General features: G+C 40.5%; 2 protein-coding genes across 8 annotated transcripts in view; both read left to right on the top strand.

Annotated features, from left to right (window-relative positions):
* Positions 1–10,230, top strand: part of Phldb2 (pleckstrin homology like domain family B member 2) — a 211,609-nt gene extending 201,379 nt beyond the window's left edge. For 5 of the 6 annotated variants that reach the window (XM_021184540.1, XM_029470303.1, XM_029470305.1 and 2 more), the window contains 5 exons: positions 1,482–1,572; positions 2,442–2,588; positions 5,312–5,531; positions 7,669–7,754; positions 8,550–10,081. In XM_021184540.1, coding sequence (XP_021040199.1) covers positions 1,482–1,572; positions 2,442–2,588; positions 5,312–5,531; positions 7,669–7,754; positions 8,550–8,690 — 685 coding nt within the window. In that variant the 3' untranslated portion in view covers positions 8,691–10,081. Of the gene's footprint in view, positions 1–1,481; positions 1,573–2,441; positions 2,589–5,311; positions 5,532–7,668; positions 7,755–8,549 lie in introns of all 6 variants that reach the window. The other variant, XM_021184542.2, reaches the window with a different exon arrangement.
* A 3,422-nt stretch (positions 10,231–13,652) lies between these two features.
* Abhd10 (abhydrolase domain containing 10) lies at positions 13,653–26,336 on the top strand. 2 transcript variants are annotated; one of them, XM_021185125.1, is made up of 5 exons: positions 13,653–13,828; positions 15,704–15,887; positions 18,572–18,683; positions 19,163–19,300; positions 24,101–26,336. In XM_021185125.1, exons 1-5 carry the CDS (start codon positions 13,714–13,716, stop codon positions 24,443–24,445), a joined length of 894 nt encoding a protein of 297 aa, XP_021040784.1. In that variant the 5' UTR covers positions 13,653–13,713; the 3' UTR covers positions 24,446–26,336. The 2 variants fall into 2 exon arrangements, with proteins under 2 accessions (XP_021040784.1, XP_029326626.1); XM_029470766.1 differs by lacking the exon at positions 24,101–26,336 and adding an exon at positions 20,179–20,304.
* The last annotated feature ends 644 nt before the right edge of the window (positions 26,337–26,980 follow it).

Genomic DNA, 26,980 nt, shown 5'->3' with positions numbered 1-26,980 from the left:
AGGAAGGAAGGAAGGAAGGAAGGAAGGAAGGAAGGAAGGAAGGAAGGAAGGAAGGAAGGAAGGTGCATGCCAGGAATGATGGCACAGGCCATTAGGATCTGAGTTCTATTCCTAGAACCAGTTTAAATACATACATACATACATACATACATACATACATACATACATACATACATACAATGCCAGGCATGGTAACATAGGCTTGCAGTCCATGTACAGGAGAGGCAAAGATATATATGCCTGGGATTTAACCAATCAAAGTAGAGGACTCTGAAGAACACCACCCAAAGTTGACCTGTAGCTTCTACACATGTGAACGTGCGCACACATACCTCTACCCCACATGAACATACATACACATACTCAGGTGTCCATATACATATATTACTTAGTCAATGTTTTACATGATATGTTCTAATAACCCAAAGGACTCTGAATATTCCCTTTTGCACATATTTTTATGCATGTTCTATGAATGCGCCCCCTCGGCTGGGCTCTGTGCTATGGGGACATGAACCTTTCCATTCTCAAGTCGACCTAAAAATAAGGCAGATGCTTGAGGGAGCAAGCACACTGGACAGGACACAGCAGGGCTCTAGAGACTGAGACATCAGGATACATGACCTCTGGCCTAGACTCTGAGAGTTCTTTCAGCTCCCACTCATTTTGCTTTTGGTTTTCATTTCCCTTCACTGGTGGGTGTGATGTCTTTTCCAAGATGAACTTTTGTTTCTGAAGCTCTTGAACTCTTTTGTGTAGTTTTAGCACTAATATGGCAGGCGAGGGCTTTGAATAAAACTGACCACCACTTACTCAGTGCACCTATTACGCAAGTCACTTCAACATTAGTGTCATTTAAAAATTCAGATGCCCACACATGTAAAGGGACAAATTGCCCAACTGCAGACAGACTTCAGATGTATCATTTACCTAGAGTGTCACAGTGTGACGGCTAATTGAGAGGCGGTGACTGAAGAGAAGGCTCGCATGGCTGTCAGTGTTAGACCTGCAGGCTGCATTTTGGACACCTGCTTTGTAAGACTTACCTTTATCTTACAGGTTTCTAGCCAGTTTACACTGCCCTGGTCTTTGTGTGCCTCTTTTTTGGTTTCTACACTGAGATAAATATTGAGTCAGCTATGGTTTTTAGAGATGAGTTGATTAGCCCCCAAAAGACCAAATAACTCATGAAGAGTATCTTTCAAATTGTATATACTTTGATTGTGACATTTAACTTGACCTGTGTGTGTGCGCATGTGCGTGTGTGTGTGTATGTGTGTGTGTGTGTGTGTGTGTGACTTGATTGTAACTTGTAACTTTGGTGTGTGAGTCTGATCAGGTTACGAGATGTTTTTTAGATATATTTTTTATTAATTCTTTGAGAATCTCACCCATGCACACAATGTATCTTTGATCCCACTCATCCTCCCTGACTCCTCTCCCTCAGCAAATATTCTTAACAGGCTTTTTATTTGCTTCAGTGCCAGCACATCCAATATTGCCAGAATAGAAGAAATGGAGAGACTCTTGAAACAGGCACACGCGGAGAAGACGCGGCTGCTGGAGTCCAGGGTAAGTCGGTCCACTCCTTCCAGGAGTCTGGGATGGACGGTGGCAGCAAGGGGCCCTACCCTTGCCAGCAGTCTTCTTTCGGGGTGCCTTGCTGAGTGCTGTGACCTTGGGAGCTGCTCAGCCTCCTTTCCTTTCCCAAAAGCAAAGGTGCTAAAGAATTGACGCCCAAAGCCCTTTACTGCACTTCTGTGCCTTGGAACTTGAAGCGTGGGCCCGGGTTTCACACAGACTGAAACGGTTGCTCTCTACTGCCTTCCCTCCCTCTGTGATAACCAGTTGGACAGTTTTTTGAAGGATTAGGGAAGAACGATATTTCTTTATGAATTCTCCTGTCCTTCCCAACTCACACAGACCGTGCCATTGTGATAGCCAAAACCCCCAAGGTATTGTGACTATTTCAGGTCAGAATCAGAAGAACTTCCTTGGGACTCCCCCCACCCCACCCCCAACGCCTTTGCATCCTGCCATGAGGGCACCTCCTTTCCTTTTCCAACTTCCTACAAAACTTCCTCTATGGCCTTCAGCCAGAAGCTGCATAGCAATAATAGGAGTTAAAGGGACCGGTAGCCTTCACCCAGGAGAGTCTCCCAGAGAACAGCTTCATGGCTAGGGCTGCATGACATTTGAAAAAGGAAGAACAAAATGGCTGGATGTACTCATTAGCCAAATTTTCACTGAAGACTAAAATGGTTGGTTGATTAATTAATAGCATAAGGTGACTTTGGGAGCTATGCAGAGGTTATATATTTTAAGAAACCAGAACAGAAGATGAAAATTGTCTAAAGAGAATTTGGGTATTTACTTCTTGGTCCCTTAAAGTATAATTGCCACAATTGAAAATAATTATGGTTCTGTATAATGATAATTAGGAACGGGAAATGGAAGCCAAAAAACGAGCTCTGGAAGAAGAAAAACGACGCCGGGAAATCCTGGAAAAACGACTGCAAGAAGAAACCAGCCAGAGGCAGAAGTTAATAGAAAAAGAAGTCAAAATAAGAGAGAAACAAAGGGCACAGGTTGGTCTATCAGTGTGGATGCATAAGTGTAGGTTGCCCCCTGGTGGTCAATTTGTAGAAGACTTTAATTCTGTCTAGGAATATCTAGTGTTTGACAGAACAGTTAAGAGAAAGATGTGGGTTAGTGTGCGGGCAGTGATCATTTTAGAACTTCTGAGAAACTGCCATGGAACTACCCTAGCAGAGCAGAAATTTGCTCTACTCACATGTGATTCATATGTTCTACTTAAATGCTAGAGAGGAAGAGAGACTTCTACCCATTCTCTGGACGTTTAAGGGAGAATGAATATGTTTTATCTAGCTTTGAAAAGGGCCATTGCAGTGATCATTAAAAACACACACAGGGGCCCATGGAGATAGACCAGCAGTTAAGAGCACTTGTTGCTCTTCTAGAGTTCTGGAATTCTGTTCCCAGCCAGCACTCAAAGGTGGAAACTCTCAACTGCCTGTCTCTACATGGCCAGCTCCACATGGCCCAATACCTTTTTCTGGACTCTTCTGGTACTGCCCTCAACTGCACATTTACACACACACACACACACACACACACACACACACACAAAATTAAAGGTAAAAATTCTAATTAAAATGTTTTTTAAAAGTATATATATGTATATATAAAGATGATAGTTTAGAATATATACACACATATATGAACATATATATGTATAGATAGTTTGTAATATATTATACATTATTGTATGTATACTATATATACATCATTATATATGTATATATACATATATGTATTTCAAACTATCATCTATACTCTGTATAGATGTATATGTATACACACAATGTGATGTATATGTATACATATGTGTGTGTACACATATTTCAAACTAAAAACTTTGATGAGGGAGCTGGAAAAATGGCTTGGTGGTTAAGATCACTGTCTACTCTTCCAGAGGTCTTTTTTGAGTTCAATTCCCAGTAATCACTTGGTAGCTCATAACCATCTATAATGGGATCTGGTGCCCTCTTCTGGCACACAGGTCCACATGCAGATAAAGCACTGACATACATAAGATAAAATCAATAAATCTTTTTTTTTTTTTAAAAAAAAGGTGGGGGGGGGCTAGAGAGATGGCTCAGTGGTTAAGAGCACTGACTGCTCTCCCTCAGGTCCTGAGTTCAAATCTCAGCAACCACATGGTGGCTCACAACCATCAGTAATGGGATCTGATGCCCTCTTCTGGTGTGTCTGAAGACAGCTACAGTGTACTTATATACCTAAAATAAATAAATAAATCTTTTTTAAAAATTTTAAAAATAAAAAAATAAAAACTTTGATGAGGGGAGGAAGGAGACAATCTCTAAAAGGGAACTTTCCAAAACAGGATAAATTTAAATCATACCAGCCCAGTTCCTTAGCATAATGGTATTATTTTTCCTTTTTCTAACCACGTATGTCCCCTTTCCTACACCAATCTATAATACATGATCCTTCAATAACCAAACTTAACTAATTAAGGAAAACCATATATCTGGTTTAACTTTCTTTCTTGGTCATCAGAGATCCATTATGGCTGTTTAGATTATGCATGTTTACTGAGAATGAAGATATTCAAATACTACATCACGAAAAGCTCACACCAGATTTATAGAAGTTGGTAGACCCTAAGGCAGAGAGTATCATTTCCCCCACCCTCTCCAGTTGCTGACCACAGTCGAACAGCGACTGGCCACTGTCTTTAAAGCTGTCTGTGTGGAGGGGCATTGGTAAGCTTACGGCAGCTGCCTTGCAGTGAAGGCAAAATACGGAGGAAAACTGGAAGCTGAAATGGATCATTTTATTGGGTTATGCTCTGACCTCTGCTAAACTCTGACTGGCGGTGAAGGTCACCCATGCATGCTTAATATCTGAAGCCAAAGCAAAGGGCAGAATTCTATTTTAATCTTGATTGTAAGCTTTTCCTCCAACAATGTGATTAGCTCATTTCCCAAGGGCAAAAGCATGGAATTATTTAACAGAACTAGAGAGAGAGAGAGACAGAGAGAGAGAGACAGAGAGAAAGATGGGGGAGTGGGATTTGGAAGCAGCATCCATGGTGGTCTGTGCTTCCCGGATGCTGTTAACCTTGGTCCTCATCATTAGTAAAACAAGACATGTACAAACATTCCTTGGGCCTCTGCTCCTGTACAGCTCCCCACCTTAGGTCCAGCATCGATTCTGCCCCTCGGTTTACTTTGCATTCTCTTTTCAAAGTGTGCATCTCTACCTTAAATAGATACGCTGACACTTTTAACTCTGGAGGATCTTTTGGGGCTCGTACCCACCAGTGTCTGTCTGATCAGTCTGTGTCCGGCTTACCTTAGGAGAACTGTCGTTGTGTTTCCTGGGGAGAATTCTGGTCTGCAAGGAACAGCTGGGTGGCAGCATGCCTCATTCCCCGTGTGATTTACTGGCTGATGTTACATTTGGAAGGGCTTTCATTCCCACTTCTACCCTTCTCCAGGAGTAGAATCAACAGGCCCACCTTTAGCTGAGCCTTCTTTAATGTCACCCTCTACTTAAGAACTACCTGCTCTTTAGTCTCCAGAGGATAAGCATTTTATTATCTTGTAAATTACATGGCATTTTAAAGCTTCAGTTCTGCACTTCCTTCTTATATCTAACATAATGCAATCTGGAGAATTAAAAAAGAAGAAGAAGAAAAAAGAAACAGCCATCATCTATGCACTATAGACGAAATGTGTTTTTTTGTTGTGTGCTTTTCCAGGCTCGTCCCCTGACTCGCTATCTGCCAGTGCGGAAGGAAGACTTTGACTTGCGGAGTCACGTGGAAACTGCGGGCCACAATATTGACACCTGTTTTCATGTGTCAATCACAGAGAAGACCTGCCGAGGATACCTCATCAAAATGGGTGGGAAAATTAAAACGTGGAAAAAACGCTGGTTTGTTTTTGACCGGAATAAGCGAACATTTTCTTACTATGCAGGTAAATATAAAAACAAACAAACAAACAAAAACAAAAAAACAAATGAATCAAAGTGATATATTCAAATCTGTTAAAAATAAAAGGGAATTGAAATTTATTATCTGAACCTAGAAAATTTGGGAGGCTGAGGCAGGAAGATCATTTGAACCTACCAGTATACAATTAACCTAGACAACATGGTGATGAGACCCTATCTCAGAAAGAAATAAAGAAAAGAAGAGAAAAGAAAAGAAAAAGAAAAGAAATAGAAACAGAAAAAAATAAAGAAAGGGGTTCATGTATAAAATAAGTAGTGGCAATGATAACTTGGTAGGCATACATTATTTTATATTCACATTTACATAGTTGAATATGATATGAATTTCACTATTTGCAAATAGCAAACATGTGACTCTTAAAAGTGTGAATTAATCCATTCTATTTCTGAAATAAACTAGAGTTCAAATATGTATTAAATGGAACATAGTTTTGTATTAAATCATTGCCCTTTATACCACAATGACATATGACCTATTTAAATTACGCGTAACCAGGTAGCCATCGTTGCCGGTTGTTGAGCTGTGGTTTGTAAGATAGTCTTGATCTTTCAAGAGTAGAGAGCATAGCTCATCAGCCAACTAGGGAATAAGCAAGCATTCATTAAGTATTGAACGCACTTTTGGATTCTTAAATGCTTGACTGTGGGAAACACACACTACTGAACCTTATGAATACACAATGTAACTGGAACACTTACTTAAATGCCTCTTGGGTGAGGCACAGTGGTACACCAGGAGAGCTGCAATCTCATCTCTCAAGGAGTGAAAACAGAAGAACAGTGAGTCTGGGGCCAGACTAGTCTATGCTTCACAGTGAGAGATCCTGTCTCCAAACAATGAAATAAAGAATCGAGTTAGCATCTTTTCACACATGCATCAAATGTGAAACATGCCCGTTACAAGCGTTAGAATAGTCCAAGTCTCTTCTTATGCTAAGGAAGGGTGATATCACACCAGTATGGGTTCTGGGAATTGAACCAAGGTCCTCTGCAAGAACAGTCAGTGCTCTTAACCATTGAGCTATATCTCTCTAGCCCCAGGGTCTGCTTTCTTATCCAGAGTATCTCCTGAAGGTCCACAGTAGCAACCTTCAGTGCAATAGGAAAGCTACCTGCTTCATAAGAAGTCCAGTCTATCATCCATGGACATAAACACGTATCAACCAACACATAAACACACTTGTGTAGCATGCTAGCCTTTATAGGCAGCCTCACTCAGAATGTTCCAATAGCAACGATTAAAAGACGTGGAAGAGAAAGCCTCTCCACTACTCCATGTTGCTCTCATCTGCAAACCTGATTTCACTTGTAGTCAGGTGTGCAGGTCAGGGACCCTACAAGCAAATTAATTCCAAAACCTCCTTCCCTCTAACCCAAGCAAAGGCTGTTGCTGAACTGAAACTTTCAGTGGCTGATTTTCAATTTCATTTTAAATACAACGTTTTGCCATATTCAGGACCCTGATAACAAAACTGATAAGAAGGAGATTCCTCCAGCTCTTTTGCATCCACATCAGACGTGACTGAGCAGCAGAATGGCCTTGGGTAGATGTTGCAGTCTGGCCCTGTTCACCGCTGTCTGTCATCAGATCTTTGTGCTTGAGGCTAGCCTGATATACATAGTGAGTTCTAGAACTTCCATGGCTATGTGGAGACTCTGTCTAGAACTTCCATGGCTATGTTGAGACTCTGTCTCAAAATTAATTAGTGAGTTATTTAGTTAATTAAAAATAAATAAAGCATTAGCCATGTTCTTTGACAGTGTCATACGTGTATAAGAGGTATTCTGATCACTCTCTCACTCACCCTTTCTTATCTCCTCCCAACCCCTGTTAACCTCTTTGTCCTCTACCAAGCTTTTTCCCACATTCATGTCTATTTGTCTTATGACCCATTGAGTTTAACCAGAGCCCTCTGTGTGACCATAGGTTTGTCATATCCATTGGAGTCTGGGTTATTGCACTAACCCTAGGTCATCTGAGGTCATTTAAACGCTAAGTAAATATTTTAATAAGGACCATAACTTTTGCTTCTTGAACTTATGGTTTTTTTCCTGTTCATCAGTGGTGATAAAGTTGTTAACACTCCCCTGTCTTTGCAGACAAGCATGAGGCTAAATTGAAAGGCGTGATATACTTTCAAGCCATTGAAGAAGTGTATTATGACCACCTCAAGAATGCTAATAAGGTAAGTATCAATTTCTTAAGTTTCTGAAACTTTTTTTTTTTTTTTTAGCACCTAGGGCCCTTTGCAGTCTAGGCAACTATTTTATCCTCAGCCCCCTTTCATGTTCTATTTTTTGGAAAAAAGGTCTCTCTATGTTGTCTGGACTGGCTTTGAACTTGCAATGCTCCTGCCTCCTGGGTAGTTGTTATGAGCATATGCAGCTATGCCTGGTTAAATGCTGTAATTTGAATACGTAATTAAGTTCAGAAAGAAGTTATTTGGGGTTTGTAAGTGACTTAGAGCTTGTGTTCTCATAAGATGGACAAATGTGTTCAGAGCCACGCTGCAAGTTAAAACTGAAAATGTCTTAAGTGAATGGTTGGTTTTCATGGTAAAATCATGGTGAAGTAAGAAAAGCTCTGGATCTAACTATTTTGGAGATGCTGAAAAGCCACTCTACAAGCCTATTGGACGGAGCTACTTGTTATATAATTAGCAAAGCAAGTCATAACGTATCTGGGCCTTCAAAAGGCCAATAACAACCACTGATACTCATCCAGTGTCTCCCATCAATCAGATCTTAGGCCTTACCAACTAGTCAGTGAATCAGTGAGTTGTGTGTCTAAAGGCCCAAAAGATGGCCCATCCTGGGGAGAGTGTACAGGGTGGGGTGGAACATTGTAGGGTAGCATAGGAAAGACCTTTATAAATTTCTGTCACAGGCAATTTTTAAAGCAAAAGAACCTTCACATGTATGTGCTAATGTTTAACTTTCAATGTGTTTCTTTGACATTCTCTTCTTGTTTTGAATTCCAGAGCCCTAATCCATTACTCACCTTTAGCGTCAAGACGCATGACAGAATCTATTACATGGTGGCTCCTTCACCAGAGGCCATGCGGATCTGGATGGACGTTATAGTGACCGGAGCAGAAGGATATACCCACTTCCTGTTGTAGTGAACTTTGGCCATGGTCCACTTCAGGGAAGACTGCAATAAATAGTCTCTTACAAGAGTGAAGCCATATCCAGTCTCAGATGGAAAGGCCTAACAGACCCATCCCTTTAGCTGTGTGCACTCACTCAGAACTCTTTTTATAATGGAGAGCCTTTCACCAAAAGGAAGCAGGGCCCACAATGATAGGACTGGAGCTCCTATGACAAAAACAAAAACAAAACACTATTTTGATAAAAGCATCATTTAGATACACACTCTTTTTTATCAGCTGGTGTGGTTAAATGAACTGAACAGTTTACACAATATCTGTAAATATGTACTTAGAAATACAAGATTGTTTTAGAACGCAGCTCATTGCCCTTGATGAGCACCTGACGCCTTTGTAGGAAGTAGAATTTTATAAAAGTAGACAAATAATGACTTAGAAGGCAACAGGTTTTAGACATCTTGCCTTAGTTTTTAAATACTGCACCCAAACCAAAGACCTGGCTTGACTCTTGTTTAACATCAGAGTTGCTCTCTAGATAGTCTTTAAAATGGGATTTTGATGTTAATTCTGTAGTATCCACCTTCCCAACAAGCTACTGTGCCTATATAATAAACCACTTTCTTAAAAGAATAAAAAACAAAACAAAACAAAAAACCCTCCTTGTTTTAAGCAAAGGCCATCTCAGACAACAGACCCCTGCAACATCAGGCAGTTTGAATTAAGGAGAATATTTAGTGTGGGGATCCTGTTCTGTGGAAGATTTGTCCATTCCCAGTGCTGAGACTGAAAGCAAGTAGTAGCCACTTTCCTCCAGACTGCTGGATTCCTCTTATGAAGTAAGCATGTTATTGGCACCCTCACGTGGCATAACTATGAAATCTGTTTCACTGAAAATCTGAGCAATTAAAATATCTTTTTTTTTTCAAAAGACAACCAAAACTCAAATTACCATTCTCTATGCTATATCTTTTTCCATGTATCTTTACAAATGGCCTTTGTTTTTAGAGCTAATGTTTGTTGAATGAAATGACTTCAGGCAAGTCTTTTTTATAATCATTTTTCAAGTGCCATGTGTGTGTGCGTGTGTGTTCTGTGTTTGTAAGTATGAACAAATTATTTCCTAAAACATGCCAAATGGATAGAAGTAGAAAACAATGTTTAGAAATGTGTCCATAAAACTGTCAGGCCAACTGGGCACAACTTAAAAGAAACTTACAGTGTACTCTTATATCTTTATTCATGTTTCCAAAAATAAGATTTTTGCAACTGGATGATGCAAGGGTTTACTTGAACAATGAAGGACCGAGATCATGACAGTAGGAGGTATTATTTCTTGTCTGTGATTTTTTGCAGAGGTTCCCCTTCAATGTTAGTGATCTTAAACATTAAAATGCAATTGTTAAGATTTGGTTGCTTGATGTAAAGATACAACTTGTCTGTACTGTACTTTCTTCATAGGATTGTAAGGGTGTTCTAATCAATTTGCATGTTATAAATCTTTTAGATATGTATGTGGGTTAAATGTATGGAGTTTGGATTAAAGCGTTGACCTAATTCACAGTGGAAACACTTTCTCCTCTCTCTCTCTCTCTCTCTCTCTCTCTCTCTCTCTCTCTCTCTCTCTCTCTCGGCAATCACCTATCTGTAACCTAACAGACAGTGGATTAATCAGCATCAGTTAACAGTAGAATCTACATAAAGATTGGTATGTGCTGACATTATAATTGGAAATGTATAAACTAAAATAGTTGGAAGGAAGAGAAGAAGCTGGAGTGCAAAATTAAGCTCTGACGTCTCATTTGGTGGGCTCCTTTCTCTTCTGGATGTCAGAGAGAGAAGCTACCATCAAAAAACAAAAGCAAAACTTCTTTCACTTTTGAATGCTGATGCAGGGAACAGTACCCCCAAATGCCCTTACAGGAAACAAACTGTACTACTTTGTGCCCATTATTTTCACAGAAAGTATTTTGACAGTGCCTCAAAGCCAACTAGGTTCCTGATTTGTTCTTCTGGTAACGGTGAATTGAGAAAGTAATCCATGAGTCTCCCCCTTTCTGTGTGAATATAAAATACTTTCTTCATTGTGGTAAGTTACATGATTTTTAAAATGCTGCTACATTTAAAGTACAAGGAGACCCTCAGAAATAAGAGCAAGAAAAGGATGGAGGGTAACAATATCTGCAATTACCAAAGAGCTACAAGTACAGGTGTCCGATGTTAAAAAGAGTGAGGTAGCATTCACCACCAGATGTCCTCACCTTTGTGAGTCAGTCCTTTGGCGTCTCTATCCACCCTGGCAGAGAACAGGCTAAATGTTGTCATATTTACAGTAGTGCATCCTGAAAGTGGCTGTCTCTGTGGAACTGTGAAAACCCCAGTTTTGCCAATGGCCATGGATCATACAATGACTTGAGTGACAGAAAGAGAGTGCGGGTGGAGAGGAGGAAGGGAGAAACACACACAGAGAGAGAGAGAGAGAGAGAGAGAGAGAGAGAGAGAGAGAGTATATTATTGACACCAAAAGAGAAAGCTTTTCCACACACACACACACACACAGAGAGAGAGAGAGAGAGAGAGAGAGAGAGAGAGAGAGAGAGTATTTTATTGACACCAAAAGAGAAAGCTTTTCTTCGGATTCCATGGGATTTGTGACGCATCTCATTTAAGCATATCCAGGTGGGCACCTGGCTACCTCACGCATTAATGAACTCTCCTAATGAGGTTTCAACACTGTCCACAGTCTCTGGGAGTTCTTGTAACTAAAAGGAGTTCATACAGCTATGATGTGTTCCTTAATGTTTTCTATTATTTCCAGACAAAGAGGACTTTAATTAGTTACCTTAGGAACAAAGCATAGAGAAGTGACACTAAATCAAACTGATTTCAAACAAACAAACAAACAAACCAAAGACTTGCTAGTGCTAGAAGCAAGCTGACCTAGGCAATCATCTTCGGTCACAGGCTTCCTGTGAGCCTGTGAGCTATGTGAGAGACACAGCAGCTCTTGAGGAAAAGGTTTGTTCTGTGTCTCTCTATCAAGCTGCTCCAGCAGAGTCTAACATTTCATGTTCTCAAAACTCCAAAGATGCGTCTGTCTCACGGTGCCTGCCCTTGGCTCTTGTCTTTGGCACCAACAACTGTTCCCGAATCTCTAAAAGGACAGTACCCACGTTTCCTTCTGTTGTTGTAATAAATGGCATGACCAAAGGCAACTGAACGGGGGAAAGAGTTTATTTGGCTTACTGGTAAATATTCATCACTGAGGAGAGACAAGGCAGAAATTCACCACAGAAGCTTGAAGCAGAAACCACCAAGGAATATTGCTCACTCACTTGTTTCCAGGCTCACAGTCACTGACATTTTATACAATCCAGGCCCATCAGTGCTGCCCGCAGAAGGCTAGGACCACCTACATCAATCAACAATTAAGAAAACGCCCCCCACAGATGTGCCTCCAGGCCAATCCTATGGGTGTAGACAATTGTCCAATTAAAAATCCTTCCTTCCTAGGTGCTCAATCTGACAAAACAAACCGAGACAAATTAGTGGTTTTACATAAAAACATATTTTTTTTCACAAAGTACAGTAATTTCAAGCAGAATAGACAAGATAAGGTCCTATACTTAGTGAGACTTGAAGCCGCCAAAATTACTTTGAAAGAGGTCAGAATCCAGAGACCCTGGTATCACAATTAATTGAATTATTTTCTATTGCCATTGATTCGCCCCTTCTCTGCCACTCCCCCACCCCCTTGTAAAAAACAAAAACAAAAACAAAAAAAAAAAACGGTGCTATTGAAGGTAACACACAGCCTTATGAACTCCTGTTTGAAGGGACTCTAGCCACCTTGAGCATAGCAAACATGTCTCTGGAAGGCCTGGTCCTTCTCTCTCATTTCCTCTGCCTTGCTAGAAACTGTAGCCCCCAAGGTCTATTCCCTTATTTGGTCACTTCCTGCTAAACCTAGTCCAGAAATCAAAGTATTTAAGTCCAGCAATCAAAAGCCCTCTTGTGGCTGTCTTAACTAACCTGTCCAATTAAACACCTTATCCGTACATGGGGTTCACCCTTTAACCTTTATAAACAGCCATTTTCCTATGGGCCATGTCTGTCTCCTGTCTATTCAGGGGCAGTCCTATGTGCCCCTCTGGAACAAAAAAACCGTTCTTCCTCCTCTCTTCTTTCCTCCTTCTTCTCCCTCCTCCCCATTTCTAGTCTTTGTCTTTTGCTCTCTACCCTTTGTGTCTCTGGGGCAAGTCTCCTTTTTGTGCTGGGATTTGGTCTTGGGATGTCTTGCGCCAATACAGGTCCCTTCAGTGCTTTTTAAATTTAGAATAGTCATAAACGGAATGATAGTTCAAAGAGTACTGAAAATTGTGTGTATTATAACATGGCCAGATTGCCTGGCAAAAGACTTTAGTTACCCATCAAGCAAGCATATGTGAATGAGTGTTTTCAGTATTTTTGCCTGTGGCTGCTCCTTTGAATTTTCAGCAATCTGGTGAGTGGGAAAATGTTTGGGAGAGAGCAAAGAATGTTGATGCGACTCCAATGATGTGATTTTAAGATTAAGGTCGCCTCTTGGAAACCTTTCCCCCATAGCTGAAATGGAGTCATAGGGAATGAATGGGTAAGGCAAGAAAGCCTAGCAATTTTTGTCCCAGGTCTTTGGGTTCTCTGGATGATAACACGGTTTCCCATCTATGCACGCTCAATTTGACCCTGGCTCCTCTCCCGACATTTCCGCAGCTCACTGCGAAAAAAGAAAACCGGCCAAGGCCGCCCAATGTCACAAGCCAAATGCCCTTTGGGGGAGACAGAACAACCCAGTAGAGACAGCAGCACCCCAGACAGCACCCTTGCGCATGCGTCTCCGCGCCCGGGGGCGGGGGGGGGAGGTGAACAAATCCCACGTGATGCTTGTAAGCAAATCCCCCCCCCCCACCCCATCCCGCTCCCCGAGGACTGCGCGTGCGTGACCTCGGGACTGCAGGACCCGCAAGCGTCTGTAGCGGGCGCAGGGGCAGCTGGGAAGATGGCGGCCTGGGCCCCTTGTCGGAGGTGGGGCTGGGCGGCTGTGTCTTTCGGCCGGCAACCAGGCCTGAGCGCGTCACTAGCTCGGAAGCCCCCACGGGCATGGTGGCTCTCAGGTTAGTGTACGGAAGGTGGGGCACTGGGGCTCTTTGGAAGGCCCGGCGACCGTCCAGTGCCCCGCTGGAGCCGGCTTGGCGCGCCTTTTAAAACTGCTCTGGCTGTCTCGGCACTGAACGCTGCTGGGCAAGGCTGCGGGAGTCTGCTTTTCTGCTGAGGCCCTGGGGCGGTCTTGGAAGTCCTTGTTAGCGGTTACACTGCGATTTAAGGAGCTCCTGCGTCCTCTGAATCAAACATCAAGAGCAGAAAGAAAAAAAAAATAAGATGTGCATTTAATGTGTTTGGTTATTAGCTGCTCCTAGGGCTTTACATATGGATATATGTCAAGTGTTTAGCCTTGCTTGTCATGGACTTGAGGAAACAAAGTATGTATGTATATACATGTAAACGCCGTCTTTAGACCTAATATCTGATTGTTCTTGTTGAAAGAATTGGAGTTACTCTACAATGGAAACTAAAATGTGGATCAGTAGGATTATGTGCATAGAATACATGATTTGTGTACATGTATAGTTATCCTTGAATAACATCCTTGGTGTGCTCTTCACATCTTGCCACACAGCTATTAGATAGCCACTTTGTGCTTGGAATACTAATGCCATTATATAACAAGTTTAATTTTTTAAAGTATGTAATTGGTTTAACTTAACACTGTACATACACACACACAAAATGAGTTTTATGTAATGCCAGAAAGTATATAGTATGTCAGTTCGATAACAAGAGTAAAATATATTTTTAAATCTCTTTAACAGTATTCATTGACAATATATGCATCAGGCTTTCAGCTAATCTATATCATATAAAGATGATTTATAGATTGAAGGTTGGATCTGTTGTTTTATAGCTAACAAACATCAATTCAGAGTAACTGCCTGAAATGAAATTTATTTGTTGGGAGGTAATGTCTGAAAGGGGGTAAAAGGATACTTTGAGTTTATAATTAAAGAAATGGAAAATGAACATTAATATTGATAGTAAGACTGCTTAATCTTTTTCTTTTTTAAATAAGGACTAGCAAAGGTGGATCAGCAATGAAAGCCCTGTAAGGATCACCATCTGTCCTGCCATATGTAAATAATTCTAAGGTATTCCATTTACCAAAAGCCAGCCAACAGAAGTAAGAGCATCAATTAGAGAGCTGTTTGAGAAGTGTATTTCCAAGAATGATACTTGATCCAAACTTATTTTTAAAGGAACTCGGCCTTCAGAAAGTCCACCTGTTGGAAATGATGGTGCTTTGTTACCAGTCTCTTGCCCTTCCTGGGGACGATTGCTCAATGGTAATCTGGTCATAAAAACATGGCAGCACTGTGGACATCCTTCCCTCCTGGCTAACTACGCTGACGACTGATGAGGGCTTTACCTCTGCTTCCCAAAGCCTGGGGTTGCAGGTGCCTAAGACCTTGCCAGTTTCCCTTAGAAATAATTTTGTAAAGAGGAAAGAAAGGAACAAAAACACACATACATTTCTTTTCCCCTACTCATCTGGTCAAAGTAAAAGACATGAAATTCCTGAAACATTGTTAAAACAGAAAGAAATCTCAGAGGGGAAGCTGAAAGTGATGTATTTAAGTCTAAATGTTAATTGCTACTGTTTAGGGTAATCCCATGGTGCCAACATGAAGATATTTTTTGATGAGTCTCTGTCTTTTGTTTCACTGAAATTGTTATTTCATTCTGTATTTTGGAAAGTATGATTGGGTAAGAAGGTAAAAATTTTGATGCAACTTTAAAACTAAAAATCTCCTACTTGAAGCTTATTTTAATTTTCCTATCAAATGCAGTGGGTTAAAGTTAAAATGTGAAAATATGTGTGATTTTCCAAAAATATTTTTTAAAGTGTAATTCACACCTTGTGTACTTTGTTTTAGCTTGCAGACAAAAGGCATCACTTTCTTTCCTTAACCGATCAGAACTTCCAAACCTGGCTTATAAGAGGTTAAAAGGCAAAACCCCAGGAATTATCTTCATCCCTGGCTATCTTTCTAACATGAATGGTATAAAGGCAGTAGCAGTTGAGGAGTTTTGCAAATCTCTAGGTCACGCCTTTATAAGGTAGGAACAATATATTTCAGATAATTATATTACCATTTAGTATTGTAATAGAGCCAACTGAAGTCAATGCCAGCATTTTAGTAGATGGAGTTATTTCAATAGTGTGCAAACTTCGGTCTTATGATTTAGGATCTATAGGGTATTTGTGCTGAGCTGGCTAGATTGGCAGCAGAGGGTGTCATCCGGGGCTAGTAACTTAGTTGTTTAGATACAATAATCTGTGTGGCAAAGACAATATGCTTGGTGGGTTTCCTGTAATATCTTGTGATTATGGGTTTTCCACTGAAGACATAAAGAACTTATTTGACCGCTGTTTATTACCCTCTACCACGGGTGTTTGAAGCTGAGAGTATAATATAGCATACCTCAGGGGTAGAGCATTTGTTTAGCACAAAATCCCAATTCAATCCCTAGCACAACCCACAAAAGAAAAGGTTTTTCAGTGTAATATAATATTGTAAGATTGATATTGTATAATTTACATTTCTGTTTTCTTTGTTCTTTTTTTTATTATATGACTGTGTGTGGCTATAAACAAGGATATTGTATTTGTACCTTTTCACTCATTTTAATAAAAATGTATTGATGTAAAAAATTGGAATCTCTTACCAAGCTGTTTAGCCCATTAGCTGCAGCAGTAAGGTTAGATTTATCAATACATTTTTTGATATTTTAATTTTAAGATAGTTTAATGGGGAAAGCATTGGTGTAAAACTGAAGAAATAGGACTGAAAGAAAACTTCTTTAAGTAACTTATGAAGACATCAGTAATACTCAGTAGACACAGATATGTCAGGAGGGAAGTGGGTGGACAAGACTTTACAAATGAACTCTGGGAAAAATAAAGGGCAGTGCTATCTGTGGAGAGAGACCATTCATAATCTGATTCATATCTGAGGAGAACATTCATAATCAGAAATACTGCTGGCATTGCTTTTCTTTGTCTGAAAAGTAATCTTAATAAAAAATGAGCATCTTAGGGCTGGGGAGACAGTAGTGGGTGAGGCACTTTCTGTGCAAGCGTGAGTGAGGATCAGAGTTCAGCTTTCTGCACCCAGCCCTGTAAAAGCCCAGTGGCTGAAGCTGCCCACCTGAAACCCCAGCATTTGGAAGGCAGAGAGAGGGATCTCTTACCAAGCTGTTTAGCCCATTAGCTGCAGCAGTAAGCCTCAGGCTCAGTGAAAGACTCTACCTCAGTGTCTAAGCTAGAGAGTGATCAAGGACGATACTTGATGACAGCCTCTGGCCCCTACAACCATGTGTACATGTACCTATACCACATACATACATACATGCACCCCTCACACATGGAAATACATCCTCACATATGCCACAACCCACATAAAATAGAACTCAACATTTTACTGATTTTTGAATTTGATTTGAGACTGAGAGCTATAGCCAGTTCCAGGCATACTGTAGTTTTCTGCATATTGGATGCTATATAAATACACACTTATAAACAATGTACTACAGATTCTTTAATTAAGTTCTTTTGTGTAGCATTGTAATTGTGGTGAGTGTAGGAACCTTCCAAATTCATTGTGTGTGTGCATGATTATGTGCTATGTGAGCATGACCATGCATGCATGTGTGCATGTGTGTGGAAGCCAGGAGACAACCCTAGTTGTTATTTTTCAGGAGTCATTCACCTTATTTACAGAGACAGGGTTTCTTTCACTGGTTTGAAGCTTCTCAAGTAGGTTAGACTGGCTGGCCAAGGAGCCCCTGATCTAACCTGTCTCTGCCTGTCCAGCACAGACTGCCTGAGGAAAGTTCACAAAATGAAGAGATGTGACTTCAAGAATGACTAGTGACTGGTTTGGTGGGGAAGGAAGACTTTATTGGCAGTGGAATGGCATGCAAAGCTCATGGTTATAAAGGATCTGGCCAGGAATTAGGAAACAGTTCAGAATGACTTGTGATTTTGATAATCTGTGGCCATGATAGGATACCTCATAATTTATTGAGTTGGGACCTTGAAGTAAAGGTAAAACTCAGAGATTAGACAGATGTTGAGCTTGAATCCCTAGGAAAATTTAGAAGGTGGGGTTCATGGTGAATCTGATTTGAATCCTGAGGAGCAGTAAGTGCTATGAAGAAAATACAGCAGGAAGGAGTGCAGAGCTATGGAAGAAGCGCAGTGGTAGCACGGGATGCTCAGAGCCAGCTTGGCATGAGCTGAGGCATCTCTAATGGATAAGAGAAGTGTGCTAAGTAGAGGTGAAAGGTCATGGTACAGGAAGGGGGTGGTGCATACTGTTTAACTTCAAGAGAGAATATAACAATACACTGACGAGGGAAGGAACTCACTAAGAGATGAGGTCGGGGAAGCATGGTAAGGACTTTGAGTTTTAGTAACTACACAGAGCATTCACTGTAGTATTTCATTTGGAAGGATCATTCTGACTACTAGAGAAACTGAGAATACTACTGCAATGGTCGAGTTGAGATAATAACTTGGACTAAGCTAAGCAGCAGTGATGATGGAAGAAAGTGATTGACGTGAGAGGTTCTTGGAAGTTAAGCCAGGAGGATTTACAAAATGCATGTTGACTGATGTTTACTGTAGTTAGGTCATGGCAGTAATGGAAAATGCTCTACTTTGCTTTAAAGTCAAAAAAAGCAAGCCTAGACACATTTCATACACTGAGGTATAAACATATTTTTTCTTCTTCTTCCAGGTTTGACTACTCAGGGATTGGAAGTTCAGAAGGTAACTTAGCAGAATGCACAGTGGGGAAATGGAGAAAGGATGTCCTTTCCATACTTGATGACATAGCTGAAGGACCGCAGGTGACCATTTTTGTTAAGTAGACTGATCTTTGACTCAAGTGATATTTATTTTGTCTCTTTAGATATAACAATGGATAATATTTTGTCAATTTCAATACAATTTTGATTTAAAATTATTGTATTTTTACTTTCTAATAAGCAATAAGCACTTTAGTTCTCATTGAAAAATAAGTTTGCTTTTATAGTTCTATATTATAGACATAATGACTTTACAGAAGTTAATTATATTGGGATACAGGGACAGATGCTGAGTTCAAGATGAACCTAGTCTACAAAAAGAGTTCCAGGACAACACAGTAGAAACCTGACTCAAACAAACAAACAAACAAGTTAGTTAAATTGACTTTTACTTTGTGTTACATATTAAAAGTCTGGGTTCTGCAAGGATATAAAAGATACAAAGTCCATATATTTCTATTAAATCATTCTCTTTATTGAGTATGAGAGTCCTCTTTGAAGTCATGCATACTTGTTTTTAGATACTGGTTGGATCCAGTCTTGGTGGATGGCTCATGTTGCATGCTGCAATTGCACGGCCGGAAAAAGTCATAGCTCTTATTGGTATAGCTACTGCTGCAGATGGATTGGTGACACAATATCATGCACTTCCTGTTGAGGTAAGTCATGAGCCATTTGGCCATCCCGGGGAGTACTTCCTATCTTCTGCCTTTTCTCTCTCTGTACTTATTCACCATCTTCCTCTACCTTACTAGAGTGACTTGGCTTTTGTCTTTGCTGCCCTATTGCTTGGTCTCTTGTTTTAAGGTTTCCTTTTCTCATTCCTCTTTCTAAAACATCCTGCCAAATGCATGAGACGTGGCACTGAAGTCCTGCTTCACAGTGTCCTCTTTTGCTCAGTTTTCTTTATTTCCTTTACCGAATGGAATTCCATGTCACAGTCTACTTTTTTACCCTCTTACTCTCAGTTCGTGGTGTGTGAATAGTGCCTGTTCTTACATCATGTGAGACTGGACTAAACAGATGTAAAACTACCTTCTTTAGCCCAAAAACAGACTTATGTTCTCTGGGCAGCAGATATCAGCTAATTAGAGGTAGCACACCAGGGGTAGAGGGTTTTTTTTGTTTTGTTTTGTTTTTCTTTTGTTTTGTTTTTCTGGCTTTGTTGCTTTGTTAGCATTCTTTTCGAATAATTTTTGTGCTGCATCAAAAGAAAAGCAGGGCTTTTCACTAACGTTCTTCAGCAATTCATGGTAAAAATGAAGGGTCTGAAATAACTGGGAAGGTAGCTGTTTTCTTTAGCTTCAATTGGATATATATTTAGGCAGTGTTCTAGTTAGGGTTTCTGTTGCTGTGATGGAACATTATCACCAAAGTTGGTGAGGGAAACGGTTTATCTGGCTTGCACTTCCACATCACAGTCAATCACCGAAGAAAGTCTAGGCAGGACCTCACGCTGGGCAGGAGCCTGCAGAGGCCATGGAAGGGTACTGCTTACTGACTTGCTCTTCATGGCTCTTTCAATCTGCTTTCCTAGAGAACCCAGGACCACCAGCCCAGGGCTGACACCAGCCACAAGACTCTGGGCCCTCCTGAAAATGATGTCCAGACTTTCTACAGCCCCGTCTTCTAGAAACATTTTCTTTTTTTCAATTTTCTTTATTTTTCTTTTCTTTTTTTTAAAGATATTTTATTTATTGTATGTATATGAGTACTCTGTACACTGTCTTCAGACACACCAGAAAAGGGCCTCAGATCCTGTTACAGGTGGTTGTGAGTCACCATGTGGTTGCTGGGAATTGAACTCAGGACCTCTGGAAGAGCAGTCAATGTTCTTACCTGCTGAGCCATCTCTGGAAACATTTTCTTAATTGAAGTTTTCTTTTCTCACATGACTTTAGATTGTGTCAAATTGACATGAAACTATCAAACACAGACAGTTATGTGCAAGGACAATGGAATAAGCAACATCTACACTTTTGTGCATTTTTTTTTTTTACTGCATTCGAGTTTTCCTCACCTGTGGAACTAAGTTCCTGGTAAGCCAGAGACAATAAAAATTAAAAGGGAAAAACATTATTTCAAAATGGGTTCCAGACCCGCTATCAATCTTGGATTTCATTCTGAATCAGACATGGGAGATATGCCCAACAAGTTCCTCCCCCACAGTAGAGTTTGAGAATCAGGTTTGCAGGACCCAGGAAGAAAGGAGCAGTAGGCAGGGGAGTCAAGGGGACACAATAAACGTGTATAACTTTGGATAATAGGACATTACTGGCTTCTGCTTCAGGTTCTTTAAGATTTGTGCTGTGGAGCATCTGAGTTTGTTCTTAGTTCATGTTGTTCTCAGTGGCATTGCTGGAGATGAGGGGATAGCTCAGTTGTTAAAATGCGTGACATACAAGCATAATAAACTGAGCTAACCCAGACCCATGCTGTTTTGTTTTGTTTTGTTTGTTTTATTTTGTTGTTTAAAGCTGATAGGCTGGGGAAATGGCAGAAGAGATAAAAAACACTTGCCCCTTGCCTGACAACCTGAGTTCTGTTCTTGGGACTGACATAGAAAACCAACTCATATGGATAATCCTCTGGTTTCCACACAAGCACTGTGGCACACACATGCATCCTCACCTTTTCCCCACAAACAAGTGTAATAATGGAAGAGATGATGATGACGACGATAGTAATAATAATAATAACAATAATAATAATTATAATAAAGCATTTAATGCTAGGTATAGTGGTGTGCCCTTATAATGCCAATACTGATAAGGCAGACAAGTAGATCCTTGGAGCGTCATGTCCAGCCACCATAGTGTACTAGTAAATCCCAGGTTAATGTGAGACCCAGCGTCAGAATAACAGAGTGTAGGCAGGTAAAATGGCTGAGATAGAAAAGTTCTTGCTGACAAGCCTGATAGCCTGAATTTGATCCCCAGAACCCATATGGTGGAATGAGAGAACCAACTCCTGATCGCTGAACATATACCGTGTCATGCCCACACAAATAATGCTTAAAATACTTACAAAACCCAAGAGAGATGGGAGGGCTGGAAAAATGGCTCAGCAGTTGAGACCATTTGCTGTGCTGTCTGTCGCTGAGGAGTAGAGTTAAGATGCCAGCTCCCATGTAACAAGCCAGGTGTTCCCTCAGACATCTGCAGGCCCAGCTCTAAGGAGGGATGTCACAAAGGCTCAGTGGCTTCTAGTCTAGCTGAGGGAACCACATCAAGTTCAGAGGTGAAACTAACTGGAGAATGATAGAGGAAGACCACTGCCCACTCCTCTGACCTCTGTGCGTACTGCTGCACCCATCCCACCCCACCCCCAGACAAGTGTGCATACAGTCATATAGACACATAAGAAACACACAACTTTTTCTTTTTTGGAAAAACAAATCAACAGTGGACCATGTTCCTGAGGAATGACACCTGAGGTTGTTGTGCTCATGAGAGTCTTGACATTTTTTTCCTATCAGACCTAAAATTACAAAGTTGGTCTTCCCTGTACTCATCTCTGATGTCTAGTTTTTTTCTCAAATATAGTTCTTTGATGTTTGTGTTTTTTCTGCTACTTCTTTGTGCATTTGAAACTTTGACCCTTTGCTTAATCCCCTTGACTCACCAATACAATGGCTTTCATGATAGGAAAATTTCTCAGGAATATTGCAGCTTGAAAAGGAGTTCCTTACGTTTTGCTGTTGTTGTTTTTGTTGTTGTTGTTGTTGTTGTTGTAGCAAATGCCAAGATCTGTGCACATTTCACTTTGCATGTGTAAGTGGATTGTTCAGCATGTGGATAAGGTGGGCATTGAAAATCAGATACAAAGTTTTTTAGGTAGGGTTTTTCTTGCTGTGATGAAACTCTATGACCAAAAGCAATTTAGGGAGGAAAGAGTTTATTTCATCTTACAACTTTCAGGTCACACTCTTACTGAGGGGAAGTCAGAATAGGATCTCCAGGCAAGACTCTGCAGCAGGAACTGAAACAAAAGTCACGGAGAAATGCTGCTTACTGACTTGTTCTTGGTTTGTTCCTCCTACTTTCTTCCACAATTCAGTACCACCTACCTAGGTGTGGCACCACCCACAGTGTGCTGGGCCCTCCCACTATAGTCAGTCATCAAGAAAAAGCTCCACTAACCTGCCTGTTGGCCAGTATTAGGGAGGCATTTTCTCAGCTGAGTGTCCTTCTTTCTAAGTGATTCTAGCTTGGGTCAAGTTGACATAAAACTGAACCGTACCAGAGGAAAGCACGGGGACACTAGGCATTACCTCCCCATTAACCACTGGCCCTAAGGTGTCAATAGCATGTGTCAGAGATTGTGTCACATCCCCTGAAGCTCGAGTTATAGGAGACCATGAGATGTCCCATGTGGGCTTTGGGAACCTAGCTAGGCCCTGTGCAAGAAGTGGAACCACTTTTAACTGATAGCCATCCCTCCAGACAGAAAATTCCAAATTTTAATAAGAAAAATTGTTGAAGGTATATGTTACAATCTGAAAAATAATCCTCAAAGGATGTGTTAATGTTTCTTTTCACCAGAATCTAGAATTGATATTACTGTTTAGTTTCCAGGAGGCATTTAAAACTTTCTTTCTCTAGGTGGTGGCCCTACTCCTTTAATCCCAGTACTTGGGAGACAGAGGTAGGTGGATCTCTCTGAATTTGAAGCCAGCCTGATCTACAGATGAGTTCCAGGATAGCTAGGGCTACACAGAGAGACCCTGCCTTGAAAAACCACCACTATCTCTGCCACCAGTAATAATAGTGATAATGATAATAAACAATAATATACCTTCAACCAAAAATTACCTAAGTGTATGGGTAATTGTTTTGAAATTTCAAAAATAAATTATTCTAAGATATGGCTTTATACACATCAGTGTCTTGGGACCAATTTCCAGAAATTGCTGTACTTTTCTTCCTTTCTGTCTTCCCTTTCTGTTGGGGTTAAGCAGAATTTGACATAAGAGCTTGTATGATAGGGAGATCTGAGTTTGCTTGATAGCTAAAACATTTTCTGTGCTTGGCCTTTGACTGTGATATTTAACTGCAAGCCTTAATACTCTCCTTTGTAAAAGTAGAATAATTATAGAATTATTACCAGAATTGTGTGAAGATATATATATATATATATATATATATATATATATATATATATATATATACCTTACATCTAAGTAATTAATTTTGTTTTCTTTTTATGGGGTCTCCCTATGTAGCTGTCTGGCCTGGAACTTGAACTGACTCTGTAGACCAGACTAACATCAAACTGATAGGTGGGCCTGCCTCTGCCTCAGGAGCACTGGCATTAAAGGCATGCACCCCGTCTGGTCCAATGTGTGAGGATCATTGTGGCTACACTTGTGTTGCCTGTCTTCTTGAGGACTGTCTTCCTCAGACTCTTCAAGGCTGCTAAAAGGTTTTTGATATTCATGTTTGTATTTTTCCCACTAGACTAAAAAGGAAATAGAAATGAAAGGTGAGTGGACCTTGCCATCTAGATACAACAAGGAAGGCTATTTCAGAATCCCGTACAGTTTCATTAAAGAAGCGGAGCATCACTGCTTGTTGCATAGCCCCATCCCTGTGACCTGCCCTGTACGCTTGCTCCACGGCATGAAGGATGAAATAGTTCCTTGGCAGAGATCCCTGCAGGTCGCAGACCGAATAGTCAGCCCAGATGTAGATGTCATCCTCCGGAAACAAGGTGATCACAGGATGAAGGAGAAAGCAGATATTCATCTGCTTATTTGTACTATTGATGACTTGATTGACAAGCTTTCAACTGTAGTTCCGTAGAATCACATTTGTGGTTGGAATACCCTCCAATGCATCCAGAAGATTGAAAGTGTGGTAGTAAATCAAAGACCCGGATACTTCAGGGTTTTCCCTCTTGTAGTTTGTAAATATCGGATAACGTATTTATTTAATGATGTCTTTGCACAAATACACAAATTGTGACCAAAGTATTAGCTGCTGTTTGGAAATTTTTGTCCTCCTTTGATATTTTCCCATTAAAGTAGCACCTATTTTTTATTAAAGAGATGTTTGCCTTTCTTACGTACACTTTAGCTGTGCCAGCTATAGTTGTGTTCCTTTCTACAATAAAGCTTGAATATTTTGGGTTTTGTCTGGTACCATTATATATGGAAGTTTGTAAAATTCTGATTTTAAAATGTAGTTCACAAAATAAAGGAAGATGTTTATTCAAGTAAATATGAAGATTCTAAAAATGTCTGAAGCATAATAAAGTTGGAAAAATGAGGGTGCTATGCTATATTTAAAACTAAAACTTACTGTTTTTTTAAAGGTTACGTTTTATTGTGATGTAAAAGATACTTGAAAATTTTGAGTTGTCTGTCAGTCTTATGGGAGTCTTCCAGACTTTTTATGTTTTTAAGTTTATATGTAAAATAATGGGTGATATCATGTCCAACACTTAACTTCATTATATCGTTGTACCTCACAGATCTTGTCGCTCTGCTGTGTCTCACTCTCTGCTTCCCCCTACACCCATTCTCCCCTCAGTCCCCTTCTGCTTCCAAGCCATGTCTCTACATAAGAGAAAACAGATACCGCTCCCTCCCCTCCCCTCCCCTGCTCCCCTAATGTCCTTCAGAGCCTTCTCTGCAGTCTTTCACCAGCCATGCAATATATGTGTAGTTAAATCTATATTCTACATATGAGAGAAAACACTTTGCATGTCTAATCTGTTTCTCTTTACATAATCTCAGTTCCACCATTTTCCTGCAAACATGCTCTATAGTTAAATGGTATCCATCTAACGATGTAGTGTTTTTATATAGTGGTTGGTCAGACTAAAGAGGAAGATGATCTTTCTGCATTAACCCTGCTTTGGGGAATATGATTAGACTGGCTTAAGTGCAAATAGATGGGTAGGTACCATTTTAGTTTAAGTGGCAGAAGGGTAGAGTCAGTAAGGAAACATGAAATACTAGTATAAGGCATGGTTTTTAATAACTACTGAGGTATTAATATATATTAGCCTTTATATTAAATTGTGGTTTGCTTTTTACTTATTAATTTTGGCTAGACTTTAGCCCTCATTGATTATATCTATGTTAACATGCCAACATAACTCATAAAATGAGTATGTGTCGAAGACTTAATTTTTATCGCATAAATGAGAGTCAGCAGACAATAAACCTGGTTGAAAGGACAGTTTAAAAAACAGTATTTACAGCCAATGAAGAAAAGGGCAATAAAATTTTTGTGTAGGAAAGTGTTGCAGCTGGTTGGCAGATTATCCTGAGAAACGTACCTTATGAGTTGGCTTTTGTCTGGGAACGTGGGTCTCAGGGACTCCCACTATGGCCAGAACTGAGCATAGAAGCTCACTGTGCTTGCATCAACTCTCTGCAAACACTGACTTATGCTGAACCCCACTTTCTTCCCAGGTGCCCAGAGTGTTGATATAGTGTGGAGCAGAGACTACCTCTGAGTAGTCCAGTAAACCCCTTGGCACCGACTCTTAGCAAGCTTTCTTGTGGATGGTATCACATGAGCTGTTAGAGCTCTTTACTGGAGACCCAGTTTAATTGGCCTGTGTGACTCCAGTGTGGATTCTTGGAAGCTTACCCCAGTTTCCCTGGGCTTCACCCCATGTGCCTTTTTCCTTTGCTCACTCTGCTTTGGATCCGTTCACTCTAATAAATCAGTAGTGAAAGAACTGTATGGTGAGTCCTGTGCATTCTCACAAGCCTGCATGTCTGAGGTGATCTCCAGGGCCTCTGATAGACTTAAAATTAAACTAACCATGACTATCCCTTATCCCAGAGAAAAGCAGGGGTGCGAGGGAGTGAATCCTGTTGGCTTTGTTACTTTGAGCTAGAATGGAACTATTTGGGGACCCCTTTGGCTAGATATTACTAAACATGAAAAGTATTGGAAAGTGAAGGTGATGAAATTCCTGCCCATTAGAGTTTTGGGGGTTAAAGTGTCCTGCTATGTTGCATTGACAATGCTGACTCTCCCACCTCAATGCACTTTAACCCCAGAAAACTCTAACTTGGCAGGAATTGGAGCTCGGGGCTGCATCCCATAAGGTGAGAGAGCCACAGCATGTGTTGGTGCAGTTTACAACTTTAAAGTACAAAGTGGGGCTTAGCTACATCCCAGCACATGTACTAAATCTGTAACAGCAGTCTTGCGCTTTGTGCCTTACTTCCAAGTCTCGAAATGGCACAAACCTACATAATAGATAGAACTAGTAAACCTACATAGAACTAGTAAACCTACATAATAGATAGAACTACTAAAGAAGCACAAGACATGCAGAGCAGTGATGTGCCGGAGGTGTTGGCTTTCTGATTC

This window comes from Mus caroli, chromosome 16 (assembly GCF_900094665.2).
Source record: "Mus caroli chromosome 16, CAROLI_EIJ_v1.1, whole genome shotgun sequence".
In the NCBI taxonomy this organism is placed as follows: Eukaryota; Metazoa; Chordata; class Mammalia; order Rodentia; family Muridae; genus Mus; species Mus caroli.
The sequence above is the reverse complement of the archived record's forward strand: the minus strand, read 5'-3'. Positions and strand labels throughout refer to the sequence as shown.